This window comes from Aulonocara sp. 'chitande type north' Nkhata Bay, linkage group LG2, assembly GCF_057382095.1.
Source record: "Aulonocara sp. 'chitande type north' Nkhata Bay isolate Kocher_YH1m ecotype deep benthic linkage group LG2, A_spYH_male_GT1.1, whole genome shotgun sequence".
Taxonomy (NCBI): domain Eukaryota; kingdom Metazoa; phylum Chordata; class Actinopteri; order Cichliformes; family Cichlidae; genus Aulonocara; species Aulonocara sp. 'chitande type north' Nkhata Bay.
The window spans coordinates 13,748,991-13,760,000 of NC_141345.1; the positions used below are offsets into that span (position 1 = coordinate 13,748,991).

At 43.2% G+C, this 11,010-nt stretch overlaps 1 protein-coding gene across 5 annotated transcripts; it reads left to right on the forward strand.

The window, feature by feature from the left end:
- The first annotated feature begins 1,128 nt into the window (after window positions 1-1,128).
- Window positions 1,129-9,374, forward strand: rnf4 (ring finger protein 4). 5 transcript variants are annotated; one of them, XM_086305233.1, is made up of 9 exons: window positions 1,129-1,444; window positions 4,597-4,680; window positions 4,790-4,931; window positions 5,891-5,982; window positions 6,163-6,175; window positions 6,267-6,378; window positions 6,591-6,642; window positions 6,759-6,832; window positions 9,067-9,205. In XM_086305233.1, exons 2-8 carry the CDS (start codon window positions 4,669-4,671, stop codon window positions 6,807-6,809), a joined length of 474 nt encoding a protein of 157 aa, XP_086161359.1. In that variant the 5' UTR covers window positions 1,129-1,444; window positions 4,597-4,668; the 3' UTR covers window positions 6,810-6,832; window positions 9,067-9,205. The 5 variants fall into 5 exon arrangements, with proteins under 5 accessions (XP_086161359.1, XP_086161348.1, XP_086161342.1 ...); XM_086305222.1 differs by lacking the exon at window positions 6,759-6,832 and having other exon boundaries at window positions 1,135-1,444; window positions 4,588-4,680; window positions 9,067-9,374; XM_086305216.1 differs by lacking the exon at window positions 6,759-6,832 and having other exon boundaries at window positions 1,136-1,444; window positions 9,067-9,374.
- The last annotated feature ends 1,636 nt before the right edge of the window (window positions 9,375-11,010 follow it).

Sequence of the window (11,010 nt, forward strand, 5' to 3'; positions counted from 1 at the left end):
TCAGGAGCTCGTCAGAGGCTTGCTGTGATCAGGCAGGATTCACATGGCTTCATTTTTACTTCAGTCACAGAAAGTCTGGGAGGGGGTAGGAACTCCAGGCCTTGAGGGGCTGCAGGTTTTAGATCTTGGTGCACCCGAATCAAATGATTACTTCATTAACAGGCCTCTGGAGAACTTAAAGACATGTTGAGGAGGTCATTTAGTCATTTAAATCAGCGGACATGTCTAAAACCTGCAGGACGTTGAGGCCTGGAGTTCCCCACCCCTGCTCTAGATTGTGTCTGCAGCAGGAACGTAGCAGAATGATTTTGGGCTTTTTTCATTATGTCTAATGAGGACAGTTTCACCTGTTCTCATTTATGTGACCTGCTGGAACATGCCAACATCAGTGAGGTGAAGTGAGTTTAGTTTGTGGATGGGATTATGATCCGTCTCATGGACGCTGTTTCCATCACAGTGTTACTGAGTCCACAGAGCAACAAACTCCACAAATGCTCCTTTTTTTGTCACCTGTTTTATCAGATGACATTAAAAGTGGTGAAATGAGGCAATTTCTGCACTGAATCCAAAGAGGCCACAAAGGTGGAGCGGGCATGTGGTGATGATGTGAGCTGATCATCATTTCCTGTTTGGAGACATGAATCATCTGAAATGTGAAGGTTCATCTCCAGGCTCTTTGTGAAGGGTCTGGATTTTCCTACATCTGAGTTTCAATGGTTCAGGTAGACTGAGCGGGTCGGGCTTAACACAGTCGAAAGGTTCCATGTGTCTCTGAGTTTTAGTATCCTCATCAGTAACTACAAACAAAATAAATACAGTCATGTTTATTAAAATAAAACAAGTTCAATGTCCCAGGTCAGGTTCTCCTTTCAGGTGTTACTAATCCAATCCAATGTAACTTTGACATGAATATAGTTTGATTTCAGCGACTGACTGAGTTATTTAAACAGTTTCATTTGAATGTCCTGTGTTTTTATAGCCTTTTTCCCTGCAGTAACCACACAGTAACTGTACTTTTACTGCAGTACTTTGAAGTACATGTCAGGTAGTTCAGTCTGAGTACATAAAATAAACTAAACAAAACCATAAAGATATATATTTTTTTTAAAAAGGTCTTCCCTTCAATCAGTGGACGCTGCGATGCACGCGGTGAGGCAGCAGGGGGCGCCAATGAGCCGGTGTTTTTGAACACTTCCGGTACAAAAGAAGCGGCTGTGAGACAGACAGTAGCTAACGTTAGCCTCTGCAGTACGTTTATTCGACTTAATTATTTTTTTTACTCTACTAAAATGTTTGAGGCCGGAAATCTGTCGCTGACACACACGCTAGCTTCACGCTAACGGTAGGAACCACAGTGACGAAGAGAGAGGTGCTAACGGCTAAAAGTAAACTGCTAAGAGGAGCAGTGACGGTGACAGCGGAAGCTAACAGTTTATTGCTAACAGTAAGTAAAGTTTAAGCTCAACTGCACACATGCCACGTTTAAAGTATCTGTGTGTCTGAATCTACTGTTTAAATCTTGAAGGCCGTGTTTCTAATTCTTGTAAAGGTAAAACTCCATCATCATCATCAGTGACAGCAGGGTCACTGGGTCACCAGAAGCGTTTCTTTCGGCTCCTGGTGACCTTAGTGTGATCCCCCTGCAGCTCCACGAGTTTAGCTGGTCCTGGTTTTATGTATCAGGCTCAGATTAGGAACTCTTGACTTTCTGAACAGAGACGAAGCAGCTTCTGGTACGGAGAAAAGGTGCGAGTTTCAAAGGTCCCTCCTGTTTCCTTTTCCTAACCTCTTTTACTTGCCCACGGTGGAAGGATCATTGAGGTAAAGGAAAGGTGGGTAGGAGACATACGCTGAGGAAAGGAACGGCCTCACACTCGTTTCTTTTAACAGCGTGACACTGCAGAACATGAACTACAGATTGATTTTCTTTCATCCAGATCTCTTATCTAAATTCCATCGCTGTTTTTAGAGGAAAAAAAAAAACGAGTAAAACCTGACTTTGCGCTGGGTTATTTTGGTTAGCAGCCTTCACGCTCCCTCCTTGGGAGTCACTAATTCAGCTGCTTCTGCTACCTCAGAGTAAATCTGTCCCATTGCATATAATATCCAGATGCGGCTGTCGCAGCACCTTTTGAAGAGGAATTCTGCAACTGCATTAAATTTACTCCATCACCACTGATCCCAGCTGACCTGAAGTAAACACAAACCCTGCAGTACCACAACAAAGGACATCACTAATGAACACTGATCATACAGAACCTTGAGCACACTTTGTTCATATAGATCAGGGGGTAGGCAACGCCAGGCCTCGAGTGCCGGTGTCCTACAGGTTTTAGATCTCACCCTGGGTCAACACACCTGAATCAAATGATTAGCTCATTACCAGACCCCTGGGGAACTTCAAGACATGTTGAGGAGGTAATTTAGCCATTTGAATCAGCTGTGTTTGATCAAGAACACATCTAAAACCTGCAGGACAAAGGCACTCGAGGCCTGGAGTTGCCTACCCCTGATATAGATCATAATTTTAGCTGGTACAGCGTTCTTTGTGCAACAGTACCTCAACAGGAAGTAGTTTTTATTCCAGCAGTGTGATGCTCAGCTGTGAGTTTAACCGCTGCTGTTCAAAACTATAAATCTATCAGCGGTGTATGGATGAAATGGGAAAATGCAGTCAGAAGGAACATTTACATGATCCACTTTGGTCATGTTTGTTTTCATGCGTGGTCAGATGTTTTTTTTTGTTTTGTTTTGTTTTTTCCCCTCCCCTTTCATAAAGGATGCTCCAGCGTCTCTTATGCTAAAGGAAGAAAGATACCTGTTCCTAGTGATGGCCAAATGAAGCTTTCTGAAGCACTGAAGCTTGTATTGAAAAATGGTTCATTACTCGAAGCTTTCCAACACAGTCCTCTCCGGTGACATCTGGTGGCGAATATTTTGAAGAGCAGCTTGAATCTGCAAAATAAAACTGACTGCTCAATCATCACTGCTCACTCAAGAGTGATATTGGGCCACCGTTCCGTTGCTTTGAACATGTAATTGGTTTTGTTTTCTCGATTGGGGGGCTGAAAAAATGTAATGCGTATTTGCGTAATACATCGTCACTGATTTGTAGAATCATTTTGATTCGATACAGGATCCGATTCAATTTGATTGGAATGTGGAAAGTTTTGCCTCAGTCAGAAATATTACAATTCTGGTCATGTATCAGTATATATCCATAATTTCGTATCTATTACAAGAAAGCTGACACATGTGAGACTTAATTAGAGATGTAAACAGAGAGTTATGAAACCTGCAGCTGCAGAAGCCAGCGAAGAAAAAAAGAGGCAAACACAGCGCGGACCCGACGACACACCAAAATCTGATTCTGACGAGTCGGGTCCGTGCTCTGTGTTCACGTTTGTATGCAGAATCCGTAAACCTGCTCCCAGTTACAGTTTTAGCTGTATGGTGTTTGACGACATGTTGTGAGGTTTAACCTGAGATGCTGGCGTTTCAGGCATAATAACGTTAATTTACAAATCGACACAGGATTGTAATGAATCAATATCACTTTATTCAATTTAGCATGGATTGTAATCAGAAAGGCGATAATCAAAACCCACCCCTAATCAAGAACTTGTAAAGTAAAAACATGATCAATGTAAGGTTATTTACATTTAAAAAGAGGATTAGTGTTACTGTGCGCTGGCTGAGTCTATTTCTTTTCTTAGAAATAGTTTCTCCTGCCCTGGAGAAAATCCACTTGCATGGAACAGAAGAGGCTGTGGAGTGCAGGAACCACACTGCAAGCTGGTAGATATGCAGGTATTCCTGGGTCCTGCAGACTATCACCTAAAAACAATAAACAAAATGCTTTTCTAAACTGTGTAGCAATGTAATGTACATATAGTGTCAAATACATTTTTGTAGTCTTCATTAGCTTTAATTCACATGGAAGTGTTCCTAAAGTCATATGCTGTAATGATATTTACATTATGAAAACATGATTTTGGACATTTCAAGTTTTTCACTTCGGCAGATAAAATGAATTGAGCAAAATCAACTCAAAATATTTCCACACGCCATAACGTCCTCTCTTCCTCGCTGGCTCCATATCTGTCAGTGGAATGATCACCTCTTCGCTCTCTGTCACCATCAACACACTCCACGAATCCCGTGGATGATTCACTTCCTTATATCCGTTTGAATCAGGTACCGAAGCAGTTACGTGCGTAATGAAGCTTCGGACGTCACTGGTCACGTGACTTTTGCCAAACGAAGCAAGCCTCGACACAGTGCTTCTGAACCAGTGTGTTGTTTTTTTCGACACACGCTCCGGAGCGTCAGCTTCAAGCGGGCCATCACTACCTGTTCCCCTATGAACAAGGATCAGATGGATTCATACACACCTGGCTGAGGTGTGTATGAAACCTGTGGGACTCTGTTCTTCCATGTTTATTTAGTTTTATTTTTTAAAATCTCACAGCATGGATTCATTAAAAGAATTGCCGAGGGTTGTTACTGATTGGCTGGAGGGCATCGTCACAGGTGGATCAAAGCAGACTGATTCATGTCTAAAACTGACAATCGATAACACTCCAGCTGTTACAGGTGCAGGTACCTGAGCTGTTTCTCTGGTCTCCATCCTCACCTGTGCCGTGAAGGTGAATCATTAAGTCAGAGATGAGCAGCTCTGTAAGTCATCTTCTTCTTCTGTGGTTTAACCTGTTCAGCTGTCACACTGTCAGCTGGTGTTTACCTGGTCAAGTGTGTTAAGCTCCACCTCCTGGTATTCTGTTTTCAGGTTCAGAGGAAGAGGCGGAGCACACAAAGTCCTCCGGTTTCTAGACACAACGCCAAGAGCGGGAGAGCTGCGAGTACCAGGAGGACGGCGAACGCCGACAGTGATCCCACCCCCCCAACAGAGACCATTGATGTGATGGACGGTCAGTCCCGATCAGTACACTCAGTTTCCAACTGATCGAACAGTCATTGATAGGCCTGCATCTACAGGTGTTTTCAGACCAGACCTGACTCATCTAGACATGCTCTCAACCTCTCGGCCAATCAGAGAGCTGCTTCTTTTTGAAGTAAAACTGAAGAGAAAAACATGTTCAGACCTCACCGGAAGTGATGTAAGTAGCAGGTCCTCACTGCTAAGAGAAATAAACATACCTGAGCTGTCTGCTGAAGGTGACCTCCCACACCTGAAAATACAGTCAGTGGGTTTCCTGGTGTCTCCTGATCACTGACACACCTGCAGCCCAGAGGAAACAAAATCCACCTGACAGTTAGAAATTCATCAGGGGTGTGATTAACACTTGACTTTAACACCTGAAACTCGCGACCACACGTCTGACACACAGGTGACCAAAAACGGGACAGTCACAGCTCTGTGGGGAACCTCTCTGCTCCTTAAAGTCGTTCGTGCTGGGCACCGCCAAATGGAGCCACTTTGGGTATAAAGAACCACAAGCTGTGAGAATCCAGATGTTTGACAGTGAGTGTTCATGCCCGTTTATCTCGATCTGTTTACCTGATTATTGGTTATCGATAAAATCACCAGACTTGGAGATGAAACACTTTGATCGTAAAGATGGAGCCACGTTACGTCACTGATGTCGGGTAACGTCGAGAATGATGAATAGTTGAATCTCGACACTCGGTTTCATTTCTCATCTGCTTCGCTTGGACTTCGCTTGGCTTCGCTTTTTTTTTTTTTTTTTTTTTTTTTTTTTTAAATTATCTGACTGATGCAGGCGTACAGTGAATCCATTTCATCGCCACGCTGTTGGTCTGAATGGAGACGGTGCCGCATGTCAGGCTAACACAGGCTCCTCCCCTCTGTGTAAGTGTGGGCAGAGCATGTACACGAATCTGAGTTTGTGGTTGTGTGTGTGTTCAGGTGAGGAGGAGGTGGTTGTGGATCTCACCTGTGAGAGTGGAGCAGAAGCTGCTGCTGTGGTCGACCTGACTACCAACAGTGACTCTGTGCTGGTAACTCTCTCTCTCTCTCACTCACTCTCTCACACACACACACACACACACACACACACACACACACACACACACACACACACACACACACACACACACACGAAGTGTGCTAATGTCTAATTCTTCTTCTGTGTTTGTTTGTTTTTTTTGTTTTTTTTCCTGCTGTATCCAAAACTTCAGCTGGTGGATGAGGGTAAGTCAGACTTTGTGTTCCAAAGACTAGATTGAGGCCTGAGCTCTCACTAAGGAAGCGGTCTAATGCCTGTGTGACTGTTTTCACTCAGGTCCTCAGAACTGGAGACAACCTGTACAGAGTTATCTTGTTAGCAGCGATGAAGATGAAGACACACCCCCCGTCCTCAGTGCCACCCTCCTGCCACCGACAAACACCTCCAGGTGATACACCAACCCCTACACACTTTTATAATGTTCTTCCTCTACGACCCCCCCCCCCCCAAATTTTTGCACATGCCGAGGAGCGTGTCAGGCTACGTTTCACTGTGTGTTATATACTATGCATGTGACAAATAAAGAATCTTGAACTTGAACTTCTGCAGGTGATACACTGACCCTGTCAGTGACCTCACTCAAATGTTTTTGTGTTTCAGGTCAACTCCAGGGACAATCAGCTGTCCTGTGTGTCTGGACGGATACTCAGAGGTCAGTCAGAGTGTGTGTGTGTGTGTGTGTGTGTGTGTGTGTGTGTGTGTGTGTGTGTGTGTGTATTCAGACTTTTCAGCATGAATAAAGCAGAAAAATGAACTTTATTGAAACAGAGTGCCAGCAGCGAGGTTCTTTCTTTATCCTGCTGCACATGCTCAGTGTGAGCTCCGAGGACACTTCCTTCAGGGTGAGCGTGCTCAGAAAGTATACAAACACATAACATCCTTATAGAATATGATGTAACACTATAGATCAACTCACCTCAGAATATATAAACAATTACAGCAATATGATGCAACAAACACAGCAGTACTACTAATCCAAAATACTCAAAGCTTCATAGAACTGAAACAAACATTTATTTTTAGGTCCATTCTGCTGCTGATACATACTTTAGGTTTCTGAATATTACACTTGTTGCTGCCTTTCATAGTGTGTAACTTGAAGGCCCTGAGTACTTTCTCCCACACTGAAAACACTGGAATGATAAAATTATTTGAACATTACCTAATAAGACTGATTCAGGACAGACAATTAGTTATGTTAAACTTTTCTAGCAGTCCTTCACAAACAGGGAACAGTCTGTCTATTCTCTCCATCTGTCAGCTGCTGCTGGCTCTTCCTCCTCCTCTTCCTCACACACTGCTGAGTTTGTCCTGGTGGATCATCAGGGGTGCAAAGCCTCACAGATGATGTGCAGCAGTGGGTCCCTCAGTCTGTCCTCACTCTGGACACTTGCAGTTGTCACACATGGAAATCAAATGTGTGATAAGCTGCAGGATTCAAACACAAGTGTAACTTATAAATACATGTTCATACTTTTATTCCACAATCAGAGAGAAAGAAAAAGAGAGAGTGTGCAGGACAGACAGACAGGTGAAAGTCTCAGGTGTACACACTGCTACACAACAGCACAAGAGAAGGAGGATTTAGTGTTTGTGTTATTACGAAACAAGAAGAGTTCCCAGATGGTACAGTGGACACATGTGTGACTCCTGTGATTAAAGCATCTTTCTTTCAGCTTAACGAGTGAACCGTCAGCTCGTTCAAACACACGTTAAAGTTCGTTTGGCTCGACACCGCCGAACAGAGGCAGCAATATAACATAGCTAACATTAACAGTGCAGTGAATCCTGCTTGTGCCGTGATATTCAGGACTGCAAACCGAGCAGCATTCACTAGCTGTGTCCCAAAACCTAGGCCGTATCCTCCTGAGGCAGCACTTGAACAACGTGAGGTAGGCTGTCCCAAATTGAAGGCTCCTCCAAATGCGTCCTTCATTTTCCAAGATTTTGAAGGATGGGTCGGGTGTGTCTTTCGTGGCCCACCGTATCCCAGAATTCATAGCGCGGCCCAGTCAATTCCAGTTGCCAACAATGGCGGCTGCTACTTAGTTTTAATATTACTCTTATTAATCTTTCTGGGTCACAAAATAACTTTTAACATATTCTCACTAGAGAACAGCGGACACCCGGCACATCGTTATCAGACCTGCCGCCGTCTTTGGCTACTCAGGTTAAACATGGTGTGTGTGTGTGTGTGTGTGTGTGTGTGTGTGTGTGTGTGTGTGTGTGTGTGTGTGTGTGTGTGTGTGCCACTCATATGACTTAAATGTTATTGTTTGGCTTTTTTCACTGTTTTATTTGTTCCTGAGTAAATCGGTTTGGCTGAGATTAAAGTTATTAGATAAAATAAAACTTTATTAGTCCATTGGGAGGGTTCCTCGGGGGTTTTCACACAGCTGAATAAACGTCAAACAGAAAACTGATTAAAGTGCGAGATTCAAAGTGTTTATTGTCATGTGTGCAGAAGAAATAGCTTTTCTCTGTGCAATGAAGTTCTTCCTTTGCTGTCCATACAGAAGATGGTCGAGATGATTGAGAATTTTCTCCAGTGTCCTGTTATATTTTAGATAGCAAGGAGCAGATGGCTGAGTTTATTCATGCCCATCGAGATGGCTGGTGACACAAATCTGAAGGCTAGACCGTCCCATTTCACAGTCTCTCACTTCTGGGACACAGCTAGTGTGAGCTCTGAGTAACCTTCAAGATCGACTTTACAGCCCTCAGCTCGCTGCTGATTTAATGCAGGGGACGTTTCTTTCAGTGTGAGCGTGCTCAGAACAAATTGGTGTTGGTGACTCGAGTGTGCCTAAAAATAGTCCAACACAATGCTTGATGAAATGTGTGCTTCCTGAGGCATTGTGGGTAATGAAATACAGGCTTTACTACATTCACATGGCCACTGATCAATGAACCTAATCAATAAACATACATTTGCTGACTCTTATTTTGAAAGTTTCAGTCTGGTTTTGTGTTTTACTTTGAAAGTATTACAGTGACGTTTGAGTGCATTGCTCTGATTGGCTGTTGGTGTGTTGTTGTTGTAGTTTAATTTCTGTTTGCTTTTTTTTTTTCGCAGATTGTTGGGAGCGGCCGATTGGTCGTGTCCACCCGTTGTGGTCACGTGTTCTGCAGTCAGTGTTTGAGAGACTCTCTGACATCATCACACACTTGTCCCACCTGCAGGAAGAGACTTACTCACCGCCAGTACCACCCCCTGTACATCTGACATCACTCTGAGACCACAGCTGAGTCCTGCTGCCATTGGACCACAGGCCATGATGTTGATGTTATTTGCTGCTGAATTGTATTTTTTTTTTTTTTCTTTTTTGTGTGTGCGCCTCTGTTTGGACATTAAAGTGTTGAGTCATAGCTGGTAAACATGGATTAATGATTCATGTGTGTTGATTTGTTTGTTAAAGCTGAAATAAATTTTGATTTGTTTCACTCATTGATCAGCTGATGGATCTACAACGTTATGGCAGTAATGTGGAGAATAATACTGCACAATGTACTTTCTGTAATCAGAGTACAGGAAGTACTCGTACTCACACACACAGCACTGTTTTAGTCTGACTCTGTGTGTGGTGTGTGTGTTTGGGGGGGGGGGGTGCTTGCACTGATGAATTATGGGTAGTCAAGGGCGAAGATTAGGCATGGACGGAAGGGACATGTCCCCACCAGTATCCAGCGATTATTGAATTGTCCCCACCAATAATTTGATCTCTTCAAGTAAAGAAAATCAAACCCGATAGAAGGGGGGGAAAAAAAACGATCCGTCAACATCTCATTCACCCAGCGGTGCAGAAAGAGTTAAATTACGTCCTCTACTGGAGTTCTACGTCATGTGACAAATATGGCCAATGTGATTGCTGTGCCTTTCAGGGAGCTCTGTTTAGTTTTAGCAGCGGCAAGCCTGCGCTGCAAGGAGGAGAGGAGGATGGCAGCAAAAAGGAAGAATCTGGATATAAGTATTTTTCAAAGAAACCTGTAAGTCACTTAAAGCCAAATTCACTCATAAAATGTATCCCTCATAATAACTAGTGATGGGCAGATGAAGCTTCATGAAGCACTGAAGCTTTTCATCCAGTTGGTTCATCCCAGCGCAAAGCTTCTTGAAGCTTCATTTGCTCTAGTAGGACACCTACTGCACATAAAAATATTAGTTGGCATGAATTTGAAGAGTGTGGCCTTTTGCACACAGCCTGTAAATGTCAACAACAAAAGGAGTGTGTAAAACATGTATATTGTAGTGATGTCAGTATACTGTGTATATTTATACTGGCAGTATGGAAAATGATCATTTACTGTGAGGTGTGATTGGGGTGTGGACAGTAGTTGTGCTTTTGTAACGTTGAGGTATGGACAGCTACACACTGAGGCCTCAGTGTTGCCTGTTCACATTTTATTCTGTAAAAACTAAATTTTCACTGCTTTTATGGCCTTTTAGTGGGGAGAACATAGCTAGGATTTAACGATTTAACAAGTCTTTTAAATCGTTTGTCCTCCACAATGCTAAATGGCTGGGAGTCCTCAATCACCATGCTAACCAGGTCTTCATCTATTTGAGATTGTTCTCCTGAGGAAAGACAATAAAAACAAAGCACAAATATCACACACATAACTTATAACAGTTGTATAATATTGTTATATCATGTAGTAACATTACGGCATGCTATATTATCATGGCATTTGATGGCTCACCTGGTATTGCTCCACAATCGGTGTTCCCCTTATTCTCATGCAAAGCTCTGTAGTGCCTAAGCATGGATGTTATATCCCAGCTCCCTGGCACATAGCAAACACTTCACCTTGTACAAAAGTAAAGCCGCTTAACATAAATTGTATTGCACCATCAGTATTATGAAAATACATCTTCTGTAGAAATTTACATACCTTGTTGGGAGGAATAAAATCAAAATGTTCCCACACAGGGGAGGACATCCTCCTCTTCTTAGCTGGTTCCATTCTCTTCTGACTTTCTCTCCTCACGCTCATAAACCTCCAAACTGTCTCCAAACTG

What these genes read in the sequence shown, in the direction of transcription:
- rnf4 (XM_086305222.1), top strand. An exon ending in CCACCGACAAACACCTCCAG is followed by an intron (nt 6,379 to 6,590) that starts GTGATACACCAA and finishes TTTGTGTTTCAG; the next exon opens with GTCAACTCCAGGGACAATCA. An exon ending in GTCTGGACGGATACTCAGAG is followed by an intron (nt 6,643 to 9,066) that starts GTCAGTCAGAGT and finishes TTTTTTTCGCAG; the next exon opens with ATTGTTGGGAGCGGCCGATT.